Source organism: Callorhinus ursinus, unplaced genomic scaffold, assembly GCF_003265705.2.
Source record: "Callorhinus ursinus isolate GAN/ISIS: 27379988/994484 unplaced genomic scaffold, GSC_fseal_2.0 scaffold57, whole genome shotgun sequence".
NCBI classification, from domain to species: domain Eukaryota; kingdom Metazoa; phylum Chordata; class Mammalia; order Carnivora; family Otariidae; genus Callorhinus; species Callorhinus ursinus.
In genome coordinates, this window is record NW_027397119.1 from 4,424,782 (window position 1) to 4,447,827 (window position 23,046).

The window sequence follows — 23,046 nt, forward strand, 5'->3', positions numbered from 1 at the left end:
AAATGCCCAAAATCAAATTATTAGAAACATTATATTAAATAACGTAAGTATTAGGCAACATAGAAAAATGTGGATTTATATGGCATTGAGACAAGCAAGCTATGAAACTGTGTACATTCTAATTACAACTCTAAAACTATTGTGTTAAAAAGAATATGTGGAAAATATCTGAAATGGAATGTGAAAAAAAATAGAAAATCCAAAAACAATGGGATTACAAATAGATTCTCTCCTCTGGTTGGAAAGAAATTCACCAAAATGTTACATATGGTCGTGCCCCAGTGCTGGGCCTGGGTGGACGGACCTTATTCTACAGTCTACAATCTGCTTCTATGGCCTTTAAAGGCAAATACAATGTTCAAAATGTTTCTTAACGGGTTAAGATTATGTGTACAGAAAAATTAAAACTGGGGGAAGAAGTTGTAAGAACTTACATATATAGCTCATAAAGGGACAGAAGGAAAATAAACCTATTCCTGAAAGCAACCTAGTCCAAAGCATGAGATCTTTATTTGTTGTCTCCTCTGTTGTCAGGCTTGTGCCGGTCATGGTGAGGGACAGAGAGAAGCTCTGCGGGCAGGCAGGGCTGACCCACATAACCAAGTTGGTGCAGGGAGCAGAGGGCCCATAAGGGATCGAGGGTCACAGAAGGCTCCCGGGCGGCGAGGTGGAGAAAGAGGGAAGACAACCTCTGCTCTGTTGACACTTGTTGGAGAGTGCCAAGATTCTCGGTTGAGCAGGATGAGTGTTCTAGTGGTTGACTTGCTTCTAATCCTGTGGGGAAATCCCTACCCGCTCCCCCCCCACCCCGGAGGAGGAGAGTGAGCAGAATTGTGGAGTTGGCCTTGGTCACTGAAAGTTGAATAGAAATCGATCCAGCTCCGGCCTTTGGGGCTTCCTTGCATCCAGACAGGTTCACAAAGGCCTGCAGAGCTCGGCCGCAGCACAGAGAATCCGCCCTGTGCTCTGGGCCACACACTTCCCTTGGGTATGAGACCACAGCCCCAGGAAGCAAGAATCTTTGTGTTTTTAATAAACAGCCTACTTCTCCTTCCCCCTCAAGCCCCTCCCTAGGCTTCCCTCTTGGTCCCCTGCCCCATTATTCTTTTTCACCTGGCGGTTTCCTGGCTGTTCACCTCTAGCTTTCACAATCACTTATGCGCTCCCTGCCCCAGACTGACATGTCCCCAAGGGGAAGTGAAGTCCAGTGGCACTGGGCCTGGCCCCAATTGCCTCCGGGCTCTGGCAAGCAAGCACTGCTCCTGCTAGCCTTCAGGGAAGGAAGGAGGCTGCGGCCCCTGAGGCCCCCAGGAGTGTGGGTGTCACTCATCAGACATGAGAAAAACTGCTCTGGATCTCCAGCAGCCCCCACAGCTTCCCACCCTCTGGGCGGGTCTTCAGAGGAAACTCAAGCCTGAGGCTGGGATGCCCATGGAGGGACCACCCGGAAACCATTCATTCTCTGGCCTCTCCTCTGGCGTGCCTTTCCGCCTCTTGTAATTGGCCACAGAGAAACAATCTCGACAAGAATGGTCTGGACACAGGCATGCCCAACTCTCCTTAAGCTTTCCCACTCCCTGAGGATCCCCATGGACCACAGGGACCTCAAGCTAGAGTGACCTTATGTGGCTGTTTGCTCAGAACAGTCCTGGTTTATGGCCCGCGTTAATTACCATAGATCCTCTCGCTCTCAGAAGTGCCCCGGTTTGGATCATACATTATTTTATCCACAGAATACCTACCTGCACAGGCCTCTCTGTGCTCCCTGAGCCCAGTGAATGGGAAGGCATTCATATAGTTCCCTAACACAGCCACCCCAGGCCCATCGTTGACTCCTCTCTGCTGAGACCCACAATGTTACAAAGATCTCTTAATCCCCATCCTTCCGTGCCCACCACCAGTAATCTATTTCAGATGCTCCCTATCCCCCCACAAGTAATTACAACAGCCTACTCTGGGGTCTCCTTGGCCTGAGCCTCTCCCTGTCCAATCCACAGTTCTGCCAGTGATCTTTTCAAAACAGACAGAGGTCATGCCCTACTCACAAACGTCCAGTGGCTCTCCACTACCTACAGAACGAAATCAAGATCGTCCTGTGCTCTGCTCCCAGCTACCTTTCCTGCTTCCTCTCCTGCCACTCGTGTCCCACCCGGGACTCTGGTCACACCGGGCCCATGTCCTGTTGTTCTAATTCACCCTTGAGCTCCTTCCTGGACCTGCACTCACCGGCCATCTCCTGGAAGGCCTTTTCTGATGTACTCTTGCCATCAGAAGTAACCTTTCCTCTAACCTGCAAGAGGACTTGTGCCTTTATCACTTTGACTTCTGGCATGCTGGCTGCTGCAGAGGCTGCGTCTGTATCTATCCCCTGCCTCAAGGCCTCTCTCTCGCAGTGCCTAAAACACTGCCTGCCCCATGAAGGAGCTCACTGTTAAGTGAACTGAATCAAGATTGATAATCCACCTCCAATTTTCAACACCAGAGTGCCCAACAGGTCCGTCACTCATTCCTGGTGACAGCATGGTGGGCTCTGGGTGGGCACACACACAGAAACGTTGGTCCCAACACAGGATCTCCTGGGAGGGATGTCTGCTAAGAATTTGGACCCGGAACAAAAGCAAAAATTGATAATCAGGACCACACCAAAATAAAGAGCTTTGCAAAGCAAAGGAAACCATCAACAAAATGAAAAGGCAGCCTACTGAATGGGAGAAGTTATTTGCAAATGACATCTCCCATAAGGAGTTAATATCCAAAATACACAAAGAACTTATATAGCTCAACACCAAAAAGCCACAAATAATCCAATTTAGAAAATGGGCAGAGGACCTGAGTAGACATTTTTCCAAAGAAGACATACAGATGGCCAACAGACACATAAAAAGCTGCTCAACATCACTCATCATCAAGGAATTGCAAAATCAAAACCACAATGAAGGACCACCTCACATCAGTGAGAATGGCTAGTATCAAAGAGAGATGACAAGTGTTGGCGAGGATGTGGTGGGAAGGGAGCCTCTGCGTACTGTTGGCAGGAAGAGAAATGGGTCCACCCACTGTGGAAAACAGTATGACAACACTAATTGAAAAAAAACATATCTGCATCCCTATGTTCATTACAGCATTATTTACAATAGCCAAGATATGGAAGCAGCCTGTGTTCACCGACAAAGGAAATGTGGTGTGTAGGGGCTCTCTGTATATTCTATACACGTTCTCTATATATTATATATGTAATATATAATGCAATATTAATCAGCCATAAAAAAAGGACCAAGATCCTGCCATGTGAAATTTTCAGAGAAAGGCAAATGCCATTTGATTTCACTCATAATCTAAAAAAAACAAATGAACGGATAAACAACAAAAATAGACTCATAAATACAGAGAACTGGTGGTTGCCAGAGAGGAGGAGAGTTGGAGGGTGGGCAAAATAGGTGTAGGGGATTAAGAGGTACAGACTTCCAGTTATAAAACAAATAATTCTGGGGAGTGAAAAGCACAGCATTGGGAATATTAGTGATACTGTACAACGCTGCATGGTACCATGCAGACAGTAACTACACTTATGGTGGTGAGCACTGTGTAACGTATAGAATTATCAAATCCCTATGTCATACACCTGAAACTAATATAATACTGTGTGTCAGTACTTCAATATATAAGATTTAAAAAAAAAAAAAAAGGATCTGGACCTAACTGGAGTTGCCCAGAATCCTCGCTGTAGAAACGGCACACCAAAATAAAAGGCTTTTGCACAGCAAAGGAAACCGTCAACAGAATGAAAAAGCAACGTACCAAACGCGAGAAGAAATTCTGGAGGAAGGGCAAGCTTTCCTTCACCCATCCTCTCCTCCTGGGGGGCCACCACCCCCTGCAAGGTCAGGCGTCATTCCCACCCTTTCATGAATCCTCTCCTGACCGGGTCCATAAGGGATCTCACCCTCTAAACTTCTGACTCCTAATTAAAGACAACTAATCTGCTGCTAAATTAGGTATCATCTTGAGTCATCTTTTGTCCTGAGTTTACATCTGTGTTTGGCTTAATAGGTAGATTTGACCAGATGAGGGTAGATAAAGAAGAGCTGGGATTAAATCCCCGGCCCCTCTCCTTTTCTGTCTGGATACACTTCCTTTCTAGCTTAAAACCTTCCCATGTGGCTCCATAAGGGCCTGATTTGGTCAGAAAAGCCACTCTTCGAGTTAGGACATTTAGCCTGGCGCCTCAGGAGGTAACAACAGCTGGAGAGCTCTGGTGCCCAATTCCTGATTAGGAGGGAGGCCCCCAGTTCAGGCTCCCTCATTCACCCCGACCCTGTTTGTGCACCAGAGAGCAGAACCCCTTTTCCCTAGAGAACAGGTGAACCCACAGCAGGCTGAGGCACCCTCCCCCGCCCCCCCCCCAGCTGGGGTTCTATCCGGATAGATATTAGATCTGTATCTAATAAAACTAGAGAAAACAACAGCGCGGAGCATGGGCAGGAGCGAAGTGGGGGGACGAAAACAGATGGGGGCTCTCGGGCACACGCCACCTCTTGCATTCTGACGTCTGACGGCTCCCACTGGGAGGCAGGGCAGGTGTCCCAGCCCTGAGGACCCTCCCTCGAACAACCCTGGAAGCCTCCTCTACCGGGTCCCTGCCCTTCCCCTAGGGCCAGCCTCTGAACGTAGGCCTCTACCCCGGGAGGCTGCCCCTCCCACGCCACCCCCCTCCTCCCTCACCTTCCTGCGCACCCATTTGCCTCGGTCTGGGCGGCAGGAAGGGAGGTGCTGGGCACCGGCCGTGAAGAGCAACCCCCCCCCCCTCGCTCAGAGCTCCCGCCGCCCGCACCCAGGCTGCGTCCCGCCCAGGCCTCGCGGCCCCCCGCCATGCACCGCACCGAGCCCTGGATCCCCAGCCTGGGGACGGCGTCCTGGGACTACTCGGGGTCCGGCGACCTGGAGGAGCTGGAGCCGTGCCCGGTCCGGGACCTGCCCTACGGCTACGCCTACGTGCCCGTGCTCTACCTGGCGGCCTTCGCGGTGGGCCTGCTGGGCAACTCCTTCGTGGTGTGGCTGCTGGCTGGGCGGCGCGGCCCGCGGCGGCTCGTGGACACCTTCGTGCTGCACCTGGCCGCCGCCGACCTGGGCCTCGTGCTCACGCTGCCGCTGTGGGCGGCGGCGGTGGCGCGCGGCGGCCGCTGGCCCTTCGGCGAGGGCCTCTGCAAGCTCAGCGGCTTCGCGCTGGCCTGCACGCGCTGCGCAGGCGCGCTGCTGCTGGCGGGCCTGAGCGTGGACCGCTACCTGGCGGTGGTGAAGCTGCTCGAGGCGCGGCCGCTGCGCACCCGGCGCTGCGCGCTGGCCGCCTGCTGCGGCGTCTGGGCCGCGGCGCTCCTGGCCGGCCTCCCCTCCCTGGTCTACCGGGGGCTGCAGCCCCTCCCCGGCGGCGGCCCGGACAGCCAGTGCGGGGAGCAGCCCTCCGACGCCTTCCAGGTGCTGAGCCTGCTGCTGCTGCTGCTCACCTGCGTGCTGCCCTTGGGCGTCAGCCTGGTCTGCTACTGCCTCATCTCGCGCCGCCTGCGCCGCCCGCCGCACCCGGGCCGGGCCCGGAGGAACTCGCTGCGCATCATCTTCGCCGTCGAGGGCGCCTTCGTGGGCTCCTGGCTGCCCTTCGGCGTCCTGCGGGCCGTCTTCCACCTGGCGCGCCTGGGGGCGCTGCCGCTACCCTGCGGCCTGCTGCTGGCGCTGCGCTGGGGCCTCAGCATCGCCACCTGCCTGGCCTTCGTCAACAGCTGCGCCAACCCGCTCATCTACCTGCTGCTGGACCGCTCGTTCCGCGCCCGCGCCTGGCGCGGGGTCTGCGGGCTCGCCGACAGCCCGGCGCGCAGAGGCAGCTCGGCGTCCTCGCTCTCCAGGGACGACAGCTCCGTGTTCCGGAGCCCGGCCGGCAGCTGGGAGCGAGCCCGGACGGCGAACGCTGGCCGGGTCCTGCTGTAGCTGTCCCGCGCCCGGCGGAGGTGGCGGCCCCGGAGCCCGCAGGGGAGGGAGGTCCGGGGCGGGGCGGGGGGGGGGGCAGTGGGGGAGACTCCCCAGACGTGCCTTCTCGGCTGGGGGCCGCCACTGCCCGGACTCCCAGAGCCTCCTTCATTAGCTCTCCCAGAACCTCAGCGCTTTTGGAACTCCTGCCCCCAAACCAGGCTGCTGAGAACAGCTGTTCTCTCAGCCCGGTGGGCAAGTGGGGGCTAATTTTCTCCAGTCCAATAAAGGTCCTATGAGATGGAGCAGACAGCAGTCTGGACACCACAGTTTCGCCAAGTAGAAGAGAGGGAAGTGGTTTCCTTCTCTGCCCCATTGGGAATAGCGCTGGCCAGAATACCAAACCCAGACCCCCCCCAGAAGCTACTGTTGTCTCCGGCTATGCTTTCTCTGAACCCCTACAATAGCCACTGTCTTCTGAGAAATACCTTCTCGAAGTCAGACCCTCTGGCCCTCTCACTCTCCAAAAAATTCTGTAGAATATGGTAATTGACAGCCCTTTTGTGTTTAGTCATCTTTGTGTCTATGATGTATCATTGGTCACTATCAGTTCAGATTTGCATTTTCAAAGCTCACCAAAGCCATGCGAACCAGCCCCAGTGTGCGCTGCCCAGTTTATTCCTCCTGACAATTTCCCCAAAAGTGCTAGACCTACCCTAGTTTTGTATCCTCTCCCCAATCCCATGAAGTGGACAGACTCACCCTGGAAATCATCTTGGCCCTTTCCTCTGGACAGAAGATTCTGAAATCTTTCGCCAGACGTTCAGATTCTCTATCACTCAGCCAGGGACACCAGAATCATCTGTGTCAGTTCACCTTTCTCAATAAAAACTGTTGCTAGCCTGAGCTTGACAATCATGTCTTTCTTTACTTGAGTAGTGGGAGTGAAATGAGTGTCAGGAGAAAAATCCAATACTGGGTCAGACAAAATTCAAACCAGTAGTTGAGGTTAACCTCAGATGATCAGGATTTAGTGTGGTGTCAGGGACCTAGACAGCTGCACCATTTCGGGAGCAGTAATCGTACAGAAAGGGAACAAATCCTTTATTTTAAAGGACGTTTCACATTTTAAAGGTTACAGAGGAAAAAAGATGTAAGGGCATCTGCCAGCCAGGTGTCACTTCAAAGAGGAAATGAGTCACTGTGATTTTTTTGAATAGGTACTGGGCATTTTTTCCTATCCTTTTTGAGACCATCTATCCATTTTCTGACTTACCCTTTGAGGGTTTGGGAATTCGGTGTTTATACTTTTGATTTAAGAGGATTTGCCTAAAGGAATGTCAGTCAGTGCAGGGAAAGGAACGTAATTCTCCTTGAGAACCACCTCCCGGCCCAGATCTCCACCAGCCCAATCATAAAGTTGCAGGCTCTGGGGGCAGCATCCACTGAGATCAGCACTTCAGTGCTAGGTTGGGTCTGAATCCTGGGCATTCATTCTCAAGTTGCTTAACCCTCTACCTAATACCACTGCATTTGTCTTTAGCATTTGGGGCTGTTGAATTAGAGTGGATTGAATGTCACACCCCACCGTGACCTCACCTGTCAGCAGTCCCTAGTAGGTGAGGCTGTTAAGAAAGGTTAAGCACTTTCCTCCCACACACCCAGAGAGAGGCAAGACTTGCAGTCTGTGGGGTCCTTGGTGCCAGTAGGACAAGTTTCAGACACTCTTGCGGTTTAAGAGTTCAAGTGTATCATGGCTCTTCCTATCCTCACCCTTGCTCTCTGAGGCAAGAAATTATTTTTCGCCGGGGTGCCTGGCTGGCTCAGTCCAAGGAGCATGTGACTCTTGTTCTTGGGGTCGTGGGTTCGAGCCCCACATTGGGTGTAGAGATCACTTAAATAAATAAATCTTAAAAAAAAAAAAAGAAATTATTCTGTGTCATGTGGCGGACTTGCAGGATAGGGAAGCTAGCTCTCCTGTGGGTTGGGATATGGCGAAACCTCAGCTTACAGACCAGGCACTTCTCTTGGATGTTCTGACTGAGGTGCCACCTCCACTCCCACCAATATACGTCTCCCGACTCCCGACTCATTGAGCTCCCTGAATGCAGACAGGAAGAAGGCTTCTCCATGCCCAGGTTTCTCCATAGCCCTCCTGGAGTACTTATTGAAACTCAGCATTTTCTTCCCGCTGCAGAACTCCGGCTGATGGGCTGACGTGGAGAGAAAGTTCCCTCCCTTTGTTTCAGTAGGTCACTGAATTAGTCTGCCTTGCGTCCCTTGGAAATTTTCTTTTATACACACACAAGAGCGAAAGAGGACCAGGAAACTTCCAGTTTTCACTGAGGAAGATGAGGCGCAGGTTCAGGAAAGAGTTAAATGAACACTCCCATAAATATTGCCAGCGGGAGTGTTAAAGGGCAGATTCTTTTTTTTTTTTTTAAGATTTTATTAATTTATTTGACAGAGAGAGAGAGAGTACGCACAAGCAGGCAGAGCGGCAGGCAGAGAGGGAGAGGGAGAAACAGGCTTCCCACGGAGCAGGGAGCCTCACGCGGGGCTCGATCCCAGGACCCTGAGATCCTGACCTGAGCCGAAGGCAGACGCTTAACGACTGAGCCACCCAGGCGCTCAAAGGTCAGATTCTTTTAGAAAGCAATTTGTCAATCAATACCCAGAGCTTTAAAAAATATTCATATCCCATCCCTCCAAAATGTCCTTTCCCTGTGACCCTGTGATTTCATGTCTGCCACTCTCTTCTGAGACAATAATACTAAGTAAGAAAAATTTGATGCACCAAGTTCTAAAACATTCTTAAAGACTTCGCCTGAAAGGGAACAACTTGAATGTCTGGTGGTATAATGCCCTCATTAATACAATGGGCTGTTGTTAGGCAAATTTTTAAGATGTTGCTGAAAGGAGAGATTGGAAAATGTTGACAATAAAAGAAAAGAAGGTAACAAAATTGCATGTGTTGAACACCCACTCGCTTCAAGCTCAGTAATTGTTAGATGGGTTCTGGTAAAGCAAAACCTTACATGCCACCACGTCCTGTGGATAAAAACTATCTTTTGCTCTTTAGCACAAGTTTTAAGCATCACGTATGTTTATTTTCTCTTGGTGCTAAGGAAGGAAATGCCATCTGTCATACTTCTTTGTTCATTGTCGGTCTCTCCCATCAGAATATGGGCTCCGTAAGTGAAGGGAGTTTGTCTGCTTTATTCAGGGCTGTAACCCATCATTTCACCATGAAAAGATACCTTAGATTATTTTTCTATGTATACAATAATACACACGTGTACATTTTTCTTTCAACTAAATTGGGGAGAATCTACATGAGACCATAGACTGGGTCTGTTGTGTTCCCAAGTGTATACCCAATGCCTGGCACACTGGCTGGCATGCAGTAGGCACTCATTCACTGCCCGTTGAAGGAATGACCATCAGAACCACACCATAATATGAAATGATATGATATATTGTGAAGAGTAGGAGGAAGGATATGTCATTTTAGGTATGTTTGATAAAAGGGCACACGAGAAAGTCTAGAGGAAATTCAATAAATGTTAGCAGTGATTGTGTCAGAGTAAGGGGATTATAGATCCCTTCCCCCGTCCATCTCTTTGTTCTCGAAAATTTTATAACTTTTTTTTTTAAGGGCAGTTATCAAAGGGCTGTGAAACTGCCAAAGCACTGGGGCTAACTAACATGGGCCTGCATCCTGCCTCCGGCCACCACAACTAGCTGCCTGTCCTGGGGTGTCTCTCTGCCGCGTGAGCCTCACTTTCTTCATCTGAAGGATGGAGATGATTATGTCTGCCTGGGCTGCCTGGCAGATCAAAGGAAATCATGTTCTTGAAAGTACTTTGTAAGCTGTGGTGTTTTAGACAAACAAACCACAGGAGCCCCACCTTGGGATTATCTCGTTCCAGGCCCTGCTGCCCACCCCCCACCCCCATTCCTGTCACCACCCCCGCCCCTGCCCTCACCCTCGCCCTGGCCTCCGCTGTGGAGGTGAGAAGGGTGGAGCTGCTCTGGGGTTTTAAAAGGTCAGCATCAACTATACTCAAATTTAAAAAAAGAGATAGATTAAAAAAAAAAAGGTCAGCACCTGGTCAAAGGCTGGGCACATTTGCCATGTGTGATTCTGACTTCATTCTTGTGACTAATTCTGGGCTTTTTTTCTCATGTCCCTTGATCCTCGGGGTTCTTTCTCAGGGCACAGTGTGGGAACCCAGGGCCCCCCCCCGAGGTGATGAGTGATCTGAGGAGTTCAGAAGAATGACAGAGCTGGCAAAGCTGCACTCGGTGATAGGACTCAGCCCCTGTGTCACTCTGAGGGTAAAATGAGGACACTGGACACTTGTGAGGGCTTCCCATGTGGTAGATCTTATCAAGTCTAAATCCCTCCCTTACCAGGGCTGGGTGACCCACAGCAAGCTTCTTACCACTCCCTGTCCTGCACCAAGCCCCCCAGCCTCAGGTGAATGGGGCAAATGACAGAAAGACCCCTAGCCAACAGACCAGGGAATGCTTGGAAAGTGAGAGGAAAAGAGGAAGCAAAGATGTGCAACCGCTCTTCCCCTTCATGATCACCAAAGTCAAGAAGTATGTAATGACATCTTCCATGAAAGCAGACACTGGGGCGCCTGGGTGGCTCAGTTGGTTAAGCGACTGCCTCCGGCTCAGGTCATGATCCCAGGGTCCTGGGATCGAGCCCCGCATCGGGCTCCCTGCTCCGCGGGGAGTCTGCTTCTCCCTCCCCCACTCCCCCTGCTTGTGTTCCCTCTCTCTCTGTCTCTCTCTCTGTCAATTAAATAAATAAAATCTTAAAAAAAAAAAAAAGAAAGCAGACCCTGCCTGGGATTCACATTTACTGCGTCACAGTGCTATAGAGCTGGAAACCCATTTTGTCCATTCTAAGAAGAGGACACTGGGGATCAGAGATGGGAAGTCACCTGTTTCAGGTAATAATAACACCACTTACGTCTGTGCAACACACCACAAATGTTTAAAAAGCACAAACACATGATTTCATCAATTCTCATGACCCTGCAGCAGGCAGGAATGATTGGCTTCATTTTACTGACGACGAAACTGACAAGTAAAGAGGCTTGGTCAAGGTCACAGGGAAGCAAACATTGCCGCTCAAACCTTTGTCGAACCCTCCTGCCCTCTCTTCCCCCGCGACACCCAAAGAGGCACCCTCTCCGTTCGGAACCCAGCTCACACTCGGCAACTCCTTGACCCAGCCTCTCTCTTAAAAATTTTAAGAATTTTAAGAATTTTTAAGAATTTCCAAGACACATACCATATAATCTCACTTACATGTGGAATCTAAAAAAACAAGACAAATGAATAAACAGATAAAAAGCAGACTCAGACCTAGAAATACAGAGAACAAACTGGTGGTTGCATGAGGGAAGGGGGGGATGGGCAAAATGGGTGAAGGGGAGTGAGAGATCCAGGCTTCCAGTTATGGGAAGAATAAGCGAATAAGTCATGTGAATAAAACGTACAGCCCAGGGAATCTGGTCAATGATATTGTACTTGGTTGTGTGGTGACAGAGGGCAGCTACCCTTGTGGGGGGCACAGCATAACGTAGAGTTGTTGAATCACTATGCTGCACACCTGAAACTAATGTCACATTGTGTGTCAACTATACTCAAATAAAAAAAATTTTTAATTGTTATGTTAATCAAAATTTTTTTAATTTTTAAGAGTTTTCTTCTAATTATTAAAGCAACACCAGTTCTTTATTAATAAAAAGTGGAAATTACAGGAAAATACAAAGGAAAATATGAAAAACACCCATCATTTCACCATGAAAAGATGCCTTAGATTATTTTTCTATGTATACAATAATACACACGTGTACATTTTTCTTTCAATTAAATTGGGGAGAATCTACATGAGACCATAGACTGGGTCTGTTGTGTTCCCGAGTGTATACCCAATGCCTGGCACAAAATTGGCACTCAGTAACTATATGTTAAATGTATATTATATACATTATTTTGGCACTCGTTTTTTTTTTAAAGATTTTATTTATTTGACAGAGAGAGAGATAGTGAGAGAGGGAACACAGCAGGAGGAGTGGGAGAGGGAGAAGCAGGCTTCCCGCGGAGCAGAGAGCCTGATGCGGGGCTCGATCCCAGGACCCTGGGATCATGACCTGAGCCGAAGGCAGACGCTTAACGACTGAACCACCCAGGCGCCCCTCATTTTTTTTTTTTTTTGATTAAGTAGGCTCTACACCCAACATGGGGCTTGAACTCATGACCTAAGATCAAGAGTCGCATGCTCTACCAACTGAGCCAGCCAGGGACCCCTATATACATTATTTTGTAGCCTGCTTTCTTCACTTAGCAATATGCCATATTTTATTATATCATTAGATATTTTTCTAAAACATGTTTTTAAGGTTACATCATTATATTAAATATAATCTCATTTGTGTAACCAAGCTCCTAATCTTTTTTTTAAGCTTATTTATTTTTTAAAGTAATCTCTACACCCAACATGAGATGCAAACTCATGACCCCAAGACCAAGAATTGCATGCTCTTCCGGCTGAGCCAGCCAGGCAGCCCCAAGTCCCTAATCTTGTTTCAATTTTTCACCCGTATAAATAATTCTATGATGAACATCCTTGTACAAAGATTTTTGTAACCTTTTCTAATTCATTTTTTAGGACAAATTCCTAGAAGTGAAAATCAGTATTCATCAAAGATTATAAACAGTTTAAGACTTTTGGTACATTGTGCCAAATTGTTGGAAAATTTGTATTCTCTCTAGAGGTGTATGCGAGTGCCCATTCACCACACCCTTAACAGACACCACCAGGATTATTATTTTTAAAAATATTTGTCAGTTTGGTGTCTGCCCAACTTTAAAAGAACACGAGATTGCCATCTTATTCTATGATTCCAAAGACTTTTTATATATAATAGATGATTACAACATCCCTCTGAAGTAGATGTTAAAATGATAGCTAATATTTATTGAGCACTTAGTATATGAGAGGCACCGAGCTAAAGGTTTTATATATATTATCTTATTAATCCTCACAACAATTTTATGAGGTATAGAATTTATTGTCCCTGTTCTAGAGGTTAAAGAGTTGAGTCTTGGAGAGTTTCCATAACTTGTGCAAGTATCTTCCCTAAAGAACTTGTATTATTTTCTCTATTTTACAGATGAAGGAGCCAAAGTGCCAAGAGCTTTATTGACTTGTGTGGGTCACACACACATGGCAGAATTTAAAACCCATGCACCCTGGCCCACAGCTCAAGTCATCTTCCAATTTCCACTACACTACTAGCACCTGCCTTAACCTGTTTCTCCCTCATCAGGACTAAACCAAATGGCACGCTGAGGTCAAGACCACCCTTATTGGCCCTGCATAGAATTACCCTGCTTCTGTTCTCAAAAGATCAATGGTTATATATGGTTAATTTTTTGTGTCAACTTGCTGGGCCACACGGTGCCCAGACATTTGGTCAAATGCTATTCTGAGTGTGTCCATAGGTGTGCATGAGATTAACATGTGAATCGATAGCCTGAGTAAAGAAGATTGAGCTCCCTAATGTGGCAGGGTGGGGGGCCGGAGGTGGGAGGCAGGGGGCTCATCCAATCCATCGGAGGCCTGAACACAACAAAAAGGCTGTGTAAGAGGGAATCCACTTTCTACCTGTCTGAGCTGTCCCTTTGGACTCAGACTGGGATTGGAATTTACATCATCAACTCTCTCCTGGGTCTCCAGCCTGCCAACTGCAGATCTTGGGACTTCTCAGCCTCCGTAATGCTGTGGGCTAATTTCTTATAATAAATTTCTGTAAATAGAGAGATGGATGGATTTAGATGTGTGTGTGTGTGTGTGTGTATATATATTATAATACATATAACAATCTCTACAATCTATCGATATCTATATATAATAGATATATTTATCTCTTCTATTGGTTCTGTTTCTTTGGAGAACCCAGACTAATATAATCAGGGTCCCCTCACCAAGGAGAGCTTGGGCATCAGAACGAGAGGATGAATGGGGCTCTTTGCAGGTGTGTTGAGGTAAGGGATCAAAATGGGGAGAAACAGTGCAAATCCCCACCCCACCCCCCACATTGCCTGGGTAGTCCTAACTGGCAAGTTAGGCAGTGAAAGCAGAGGGACTTGGCTGTGGTGGGCAGCAAAGCCTGAAGTACAGATCTGAGAAAACAGCTGCTAGTGTCTGGGTGGAGGCTGTGGTTTGCCCCAGGGAGACGTGCTAGACACAGGGTGATTAATCTCGCGCACCCTGCTTTGAAAATGACTGTCTTCATGATGTGCATGCTTGCATCTCTCTAATCCAATATGTCTCTTCGCATCAGCCCCCAACCACCCTAAAACAAGCCTTGTGTTGTCCCCATACTGGATCCTATGCACACAAAGTCACAGCATAGTAGAGGACACAAAGCTTGCTGAATTCTTTCTATCTTTTTAAGCAAAGTCTTGGGTGTTTTCTTTCTCTCTCTCTCTCTCTCTCTCTCTCTATCTCTCTCTTTTATAACCTATTGTCCCAAATCTTCTCAGGTTTCATTTTTAAATTCTGATTCCATAAAGAGAGAAAAATGTCATATTAAGAGTTAAATAACTCCAACGGGCGCCTCAGATGGTTAAGAGTTAAGTAACTCCAGACCCTCCACCCTAATTGCAGTAATTTTCATGTTGGCACATTCTCTTTCCAACCCTTCTCTATCATGGTCACATTTTACATTGCTGCGATCATGAGATGTTCTGTCCCCCCCCCCCACCTCCCAGAATATACTATAAACATTTTTCTGGGCCACTATATAGATTTCATAATGGTCACTTTTGAAGGTTTCCCTCTCTCTGTGGATAAACCATAATGTAGTTAACCGATCCTCACTATTAGACATTCAACTTGCTCAGGAGCTTTCACTTTGATAAATACACTGCAGCAAGCATCCTTCCCATCTAGCTCAGAACTGATTTTGAATGTCCGTTCCAAACCGAACAACACTCCCTGCCACCTGTTCCCCCTCCTGTAGGCTCTTCTCCTTCGCTGCCCTGCATGATTCTATCACCTCTGATGGTCTGTCTCCTTCAAAACAGTGAACTCCCCTCACCTCAAGAGCAGGTGCTGTGGACTCATAAACAATGCATTTTGGAAGCACTTTGAAAAGTAGCACAGCACATTAATGTACTGAAGTGTATGTCAGTAATTACTTATTATTATTTTAGACCGTAATGGACTGACTGTGAAAAACAGTTTAACATAGGACTTCAGTGCATAAGCTGGGGCCACCTCTGGGTTCAAGTCCCAGCTCTGCTTCTCACCTTCTTTGTTACCCGGGTAAGGTATTCAACCCTTTCTGCTTCAAAATCTTCATGTGTAAAATGGAAACAATGCTTTTTATTTCAGTGGGCACATGAAAGAGTTAAATGCGTTACTATATGAAGTGCTTAGAACTACATAACACATAGTAAGCATTCAATGTTTGCTATAATCGTTGGGAGTAAAATAAACAGCACAAACTATTCCTCAAGTGGAATTGAATTATACCCTGGCTTTGGATTTCTATTCTCAAATTCATTGATTCAACACATTTTTATTTTGCATCTGCTATGTGTCAGTTAGTCAGCAAGGCCGTGGGGCTACAGAAATGAAAGAAATTCCCAGCTCCTCCGAAAAACAACCACTGATGACTTGAGTTTCCATCCCACACACACACACAAGACAGAAAGTGTAGGCTTATGCACATAAAAGAAATAAAATCCTTGCAGAACTTTAATTTTGAGTAAAATGTTATTTTTCTTTTCCTCTTTTTTGAAACTGCAAATTATGCAAAGAATTCTGTACTGTGCGAATAAATCACTTTTGTAATCGTTGATTTCCAGAGAATTGGTTGATCACAGTGTCCCTGGCGTGAAAGCCTGTGAGTAGACCCTGGTCATTCTGTCTTTCAGGGCGGGGACTGCCTTGCAGAGCCCAGAGCATTCCCTGACACGAGCGGGGCTGGCAGCCTTCCACACACAGCAGCTCTGCTGAGACACCAGCAGTGGGTGGTCAGGGTGGTCAGGCTGCTGCGGACAAGGGCCCAGCGCTGGGGGGGGAGGTGGGGTGAGGGGACCTCTCTGGTCCACAGTCCCATGATTACAGGCCCAATCTATTCTCCAGAGACTTATCTCATGTATTGTTTTTAAAAAATATTTTAAATATTATAAAATGCACCCACCAAAAGGCTGGAAGCACAAATCCATCCATTAAAAATCAAACAATCACGGCAACACGATCCACACACACGCAAAGGCAACAATCAACTGTGCCATCCGCTACCGCAAACAAGGCAAGAAAAACAAGCAACAGCAAGTCAGAAAGTAAAATTCATTTCTCAGCCCACTTAAACACTTTTTGACACTTAAGAATCTGTTTCTCTGTGGTCTGGTACCAAGAGAGATCCACACATACAGGGTCTGGGGACTCTCAGCAGTTAAAGTCTTGAAAGACTCCTGAGCAGAGCCCGCTCAGAACAGGGAAGTTATTTTAAAATATAATCAATCAACAGGGACATCTTTTGGGGGTTTTCTTATATCATAACCTGAATTTGGAAGGTAGGTCAATAAGAAGGCGATTGCCCACACCATATGAAGTTTACTGCTTTTTAAGAAAAAAAAATATTTTAAATAGAAACAGAAAATCACCTTTCACAACCTCCAAGAAAATAATTGATTCAGGCAAAGATCACTGGTGGGTACTAAAGCCACGAGGTGAGAGCTGGACCATTACAAGATGCTCACATATCGTCTCAGGGACCAGTTCCCAGTGAGAAGGGAGAAAACACAATGTGACAAATATAGGGGTCAGGAGCAAGTTCAATGACCACGCGAGGAGGCAAGCAGATAAAACACAGAATGTAGGTCATTTCATGAGACAACTGACCTGATTTCAACAAGTCACTGACATGATAAAAAAAATTTCTGGGGTGGGGAAAGGGGACCCACACAAGAAAAAAGCCAAATTTAATGTGTAGACCTTACTTGGATCCAGATAAACACAGACCAGCTTTAAAAGACAGTGTTGGGACAACTGGGGAACTTTGAATGTGACTTGGTATTAGGCAATATTGAGGGGCTATTGTGATAATGATCATATGATTCTGTAAGAAAAGTGTCCAGTTTTTTTTCAGAGATGTGCTCTGAAACATTTAGAAGTGGTGCATGGCCACGTCTCGGACTTTCTTTAAAATATTTTGCTAAAGAAAAGATAAACTAAGGAAATAAAGGGAAATGTTGAAAATCACTAAATCTAGGTGATGGATCAATAAGAGTTCATTATACTAGACTCTCTCTTTTTATTTATCTTGGAAAGTATTCATAATAACAAGTTTTAGACTATCAATTTTAACCATTAATTTTAAATTGCAGAAATGGCATATGAATAAAGAATACATTTTCGCAGCAAAAAGTCCACACAGAAATGATAAATAAAACTCAACTCCCCTTCGTCCCCCAGTCCCTGGGCCAGCCCCCTCCCCAGAAGTAATCACTGTTGGCATTTGCATGTACAGAGATTGCTTTTCAATTGCTTAGTTGTGCTTGCTGGAATCCCAGCTCTTAGCAATGGGCAAGGATAGAAAGTAGACATCACCCACTTTCCAGCATCCAAGACATATTTGAAGTTTCTTGGACAAACTCAGCGGCTTCTCCTCCCTGGTTTCAGCTTAGGGGGCTTTTGCCCATCACGAACACCCAGCTAAACTTTGCTTCAAGCTCCTCCATCAGACCGTGCGTGGTGCCTTTCAGCTCTTCCACAGAACTGACTCCAACCACTAAGCCCCCTCTCTCTGCCCCACCCCCACAGAGCTATCAAAGCGCCTAGAACTCTTTAGTGCATGAATTATAAACAAATAGATGGAAATGCACTGACCAGTCACAGAGGGGGTTGGGACAAGAGCTTTGGGGTGGGAGGTGTGAAGAGGTCACACAGCTGGGTTTATGGACCATTTCAATTGATTTCAAGAGCATCCTACCTCAAGGTAAACCATTCTCCTTCCTCTTCCTTTCTCATCACACTGAGTATTTTAAGAGGAGACAGAAGTGTGAGGTATGAATTTGTTTCTAGTTAATCCATGCCAAGGCCCCAGGCCCAGGGCTGGTCACGGGAGGAGGGTGGCCTTTTGAAGCTTTGAGCTGCTAAACCACAGGAAGTGAAACTTGGTCACCAGCAAACAGGTTTGGACCACTGAAGTCATAATTATCATGCAGAAGCTTCTTTTGTTTTTTTTTTTTTCTTTCCTGAGAGTTGGGTGTAAGGAAGAAGAACTTATTTTTCTTTTAAGATTCGGAATGTGGAAAAAAACATCTTTTAAAAAAATCGCTACTAGGACGACTGGGTAGCTCAGTCAGTTAAGCATCTGCCTTCGGCTCAGGTCATGAACCCAGGGTCCTGGGATCGAGCCCCGCACTGGGCTCCCCGCTCGGCAGGGAGAACTGCTTCTCCCTCTGCCTACTTGTGCTCTCTCTCTGGCAAATAAATAAATAAAATTAAAAAAATAAATAAATAAAAATAATAAAAATCACTACCTTTCCCAGGCGCCTGGCTGGCTCAATCCGTGGAACATGTGACTCTTGATCTCAGGGCCATGAGTTGGAGGCCCACTTTGGGTGGAGAGATTACTCGATAATTACATAATGCTAAAAACCAGCTTACATGATTTCACTATCCAACCCACAGCCACACCAGGGGGTCCCCATCCCCATTTTACAGATGAAGAACCCAAGGCTAATTTGTCTTGAGTCCAAAACACATACTTTTTACATCTCTCCTAAATTTTGTCCCTGAGCTGCTCAATAACCACCTGCCAGGTAAAGTGAGAAAAAGGCCCCAAGTAGGTCAGGCGCTACTTTGGAGGGCACCTCTATCTCCAGGCCTTTGAGAAAAGCAACGGGTTATCGGATTTCTAATAACCCAGTGCTGATCAGAGCAGGAGACACCCCCACCTTCGCCCTCCACCTTTCCCACCACCGCCCCTGCTAGCTGCTGGAACTCCTGACTTGAGGTGCAGCTCAGGCAGGGACTTGGGGGCCAGGGGTCTGCTCCCAGGGGCCTGGGACTTCTCCACCATGCATAAGCCTGCCAGTGCAGAAATGCTGCGGAGACCAGGCTGACGAAGTCTCACTACGTGCGATCTGACTTCAAGCAGATAGGGGCTTTCTTTGTGGGCACTGGAAGGGCGGGGGGAGGAGAGCTGGGAGTAGAGGCGCCCTCAGGACCCACATGTCCTATCTGTCGAGGGGCTGGTCTCTGCCATATTTGAAAGCCCCACAACAACCACTGCTTTCTCTGCTCTGGTATGTAGCTTTTTATCTTTGTAGTTGTATTGCTTTTAACATAATTCACTATCTTTTCTTAAAGTTTCAAAATTCTTGGCGTACCTGGGTGGCTTAGTTGGTTAAGCAGCTGCCTTTGGCTCAGGTCATGATTCTAGGGTCCTGGGATCGAGCCCCGCATTTGGCTCCCTGCTTGGTGGGGAGTCTGCTTCTCCCTCTCCTTCTGCCCCTTCCCCTCCCCCCACTAGCTCTCTTGTTCTCTCTCTCAAATAAATGATCTTCAAAAAAAATGTTTTTAAAGTTTCAAATTCTGTGGGTCTCTAGAAACAGAAGAGAGGATGGCTGGAGACCAGGGCCTGAGGGCATGCCGGGCAGTGATCCCAGAGTGAGGGAAGGGAGGCTGGGGCTGGGGCCTTGCAGTGAGGAAGGGCCGGTTCCGCACTCGGGAGAGGAACGGTCCACGTCTTCCACCAGCAGAGCTATAGGAAGCAAGGAAGTCTCAGGCTAGATTAGAGCCTAGGACAACTCCACTCCATCTTCCATCACTTTCACTCTCAGGATTTTTTTCCTCCAAGGCACAGGGAAGAAAGACCTGAGAACATCATCGGTCCAGATCCAAGAGCGGTCAACTCTCGCCCCCTGGTGGTCCCACCAGGGAGAGCAAGCTACAACTGAGGCTTGGGCAGTAGGGGAAGAGGGGAGGATGGCGTCTCAGGGGCCAGTGCTCTGGACAGGAGGTGCTCAGACACAGTCCCGTGGGCCCTGGAATCCTAGGGAACCCTGGTGGCTAGGATGGAGGAGGTGGAGAGGAAGGGGTGGGAAGAATGAGAGGAGGTGAAGGAAAAATGAGAGGCAAGAGAGAGAAGGGAGGGAGGGTAAGGGGCAGGACTCTAAGCACTGTGGCGAGGCTCTGGTGGCATTCAGAAACCAGCTGAGAATTGCTGGCTTGGAGGATGCTGGTGTGTCTTGGGGAAGTGGGCTCCTTTTCCATCTCATGCAGCTCAGGAGTCTGAGCCCCACTGATGAGTCTGCCCTGCATTCCAAGCCACTCTCTAAACTCAATGTCTTGGTCCCAGTTGCTCTTTCCTTGAAGGAGTTGAGTGAAACCCCCTGGCTTGGCCCCCTAAGGTGGTCATATGCATTTCCCGTAGCTACTCACCTGCCTGCAGCCAGCCTGCGCCCCGTCCAGAGGGTTCTGGCCCACAGAGCCAGATGCCAACGGGCAGTGCCCCCTTCCTGCCCCTGCCCCCAGCTGCGAGCTGCAGGATGCGGTCAGGAGAGGAAACAGGGCCTCAGGCTCCGAGTCATTCTGGGGTTTCCAAAATACTTCTTGCTGAGGGCATCGACAGGGCACTGTCTGGGCCACTGAGAACCGACTCATTCTCTTCACCCAGCCCATGGAGGGAGGGGGATGAGGAGGGGAGGGTGGGCAAGGTGAGCCTCATACTCTGCTAGGCCCAAGGGCCTGAGGACACCTGAGTCAGCAGGACCATGGGCAGGGAGAGCTCTGGGGTGCCCCCCTCCCTGCAGTGTGTGGGGGAGTGCTGTTCCCAGCTCAGAGGCAGCTGCCCAGCCGCCATGAGGCTTTCAGAAGCTAAACTATGGAGTTCCCAGCTTTTCCCCCTTCTCCCCTCTGGCAAGGACTCAGAAAGCTCTTCCCAAGAACCCCACCCCCACCCCCCGCCATTTCCCAGGACTAACCATCTGATGGAGAAGAAAGTGAGAAGGACAGAAACCTGTTGGGCGCTTGGTGGTCTCTCCCAATGAGCACCCCTCTCCCTCCTTCCACAGTCTGAGCTAGTCAGTTCCCTGCGAGGGCTCTGGTTTCTGCTTCCAGAACACCTGCTTCCCCAGCCCTGGCTTCTTCAGACCCCGCTCAAACCAGTCCTAGGCTCTGTGCTCAGAGCCGTGTGGCAGCAACTCAAGCTATAGCCTAAGAAGGGCAGATGCATTTTGCTTGACTCCTTTTGCATTTTTAATAAAGGAATCAAATGCGTACATATCAGAAGATTTCACATAAACATTTGGATTTCCAGCTTTTGTCTTTAAAATAGAAGCCCCTTTCTTGTGACATTTGCAGTGCCAGCTGCCTGGAGCCAGCCTCAGTGTTGGAATTTGCCATAGTCTCCACCATGCGCTTCTGTGCGTCTCCCCCGCTCCCACCACACATGCCAAGGCAAGGTTCATAAATCAATTTGATTCTGTTCTGGGCCTACTGGAATGGCAAAAACTGCTATTTTCTCAAGCATATCCTGAAGGTTTAGGGGAGCACCAGAGAGCAGGGTAAGGGCTGGTATCTAGCTGCTCTAGCCCCCAGGGGTCTCTTGTAGCCTGGACTCCTGCTTCCTGCATATGTGTGTGTGGTGCACGGATATGTTGAGGTTAGAAACTTGGGCCTGGGCATCCCACCTCCCAGCACTGCTGAGGTCTCACTACCACCCCATGGCACTGCATGAACTAGTGTTCAGGGTTCTGGCTGCTCAGGACACACACTATTTTCCTTCACATTCCCAGGTCGTCACACTTCTTTTTCCTGGCCTCCAAAAGCCACTTCTCTGCCCTTGAACCTCAGGACCCCTGTCATTGTCTCAGGAGCCTTGGGGCTAAGGCCTTCAGGGAGCTCCTGCTTTCCTCCCAGAGAAAAGGGAGGGGTGAATGGGAAGGGAGAAGGAATACAAATCAATGTTTCAACAAGCTGTCCCATTGCATGAGTAATATGATAATGCTTACCTTCAAAGGCACTTTACCCTCTGTCTAACCCTTAAATGTTCCCAGAATTCCACCATCCCTCCCCCAACCCCCCATCCTTTTCTCATTTACATACCCTTCCTGGGTGATTTCACCCACTCCCAGAGCTGCAGCTCTCTAGTGGCTCCCAAGCCTCTTTCTCCAACCTTCCTTGTGCTTTAGAGCCCCCCCACCCCCCCCGCCAGGCTGCTCACTGGACATTACCTTCAGTGTCCTCAGGTGAACACATCTTACGCTGAACCCTCAAGCTAGAAACCTGGGAACCCCTCGACTCTTCTCCATTCCTCCTTGCCATGTCTTTAGTCAGTCAACTGTGAAGTCAAGCAAGGTCTACCTCCTAAATAGCTCTGTTTCTAAACTCTCCCCACTCCATTTGCTCATTCCTCAAAGTGATCTAAAAGTGAGTCCGCCTAGGTTCTGGATTGACAGTTTTCAGTAGTGTGATTTTTACGTGTCAACTTGGCTAGGCCTGTGGTACCCAGATATTTGGACAAATATTATTCTAGATGTTTCTGTGAAGGTATTTTAATTTTTTTAAGGTTTTATTTTTAAGTAGTCTCTTCACCCAACATGGAGTTCAAACTCACAAGGCCGAGATCAAGAGTTGCACACTTCACCACTGAGCCAGCCTGGCGCCCCTCTGTGAGGGTATTTTTAAATGAGATTAACATTTAAAGGAACAGTAGACACGGAGTAAAACAGATTATCCTCCAAGATATGGGTGGGCCTCATCCAATCAGTTGGAGGCCTTAATAGAAAAAAGACTGACCTCCTCTGATGAGGAAGGAATTCTGTGAGCAGAGTGCCTTTGGACTCGAACTGCAATCTTCTCTGGGTCTTCAGCATGTCCGGCCATCCTGCAGATTTTGGACTTGTCAGCATTTCCAATAGCATGAAACAATTCCTTAAAATAAATCTCTTTCTCCATCTCTGTCTCTCTCATATATATATCCTATTGATTCTGTTTCTCTGGAGAACCTTGACTAATACAAGTAGCCTCTCTTCAGC

The 23,046-nt window shown here is 48.1% G+C and overlaps 1 protein-coding gene and 1 long non-coding RNA gene across 7 annotated transcripts in view; one reads left to right on the plus strand and one right to left on the minus strand.

Moving 5' to 3' along the window:
* Positions 1-22,887, minus strand: part of LOC112811199 (uncharacterized) — a 54,918-nt gene extending 32,031 nt beyond the window's left edge. For 4 of the 6 annotated variants that reach the window (XR_012375837.1, XR_012375838.1, XR_003205009.1 and 1 more), the window contains exon 1: positions 20,450-20,527. This is a non-coding gene — a long non-coding RNA (uncharacterized lncRNA). Of the gene's footprint in view, positions 1-20,449; positions 20,528-22,807 lie in introns of those variants that run through there. The other 2 variants (XR_012375840.1, XR_012375839.1) reach the window with 1 other exon arrangement.
* Positions 4,757-6,032, plus strand: GPR25 (G protein-coupled receptor 25). Its single transcript, XM_025855175.2, has one exon. It carries the CDS (start codon positions 4,870-4,872, stop codon positions 5,974-5,976), a length of 1,107 nt encoding a protein of 368 aa, XP_025710960.1. The 5' UTR covers positions 4,757-4,869; the 3' UTR covers positions 5,977-6,032.
* Positions 22,888-23,046: the final 159 nt, after the last annotated feature.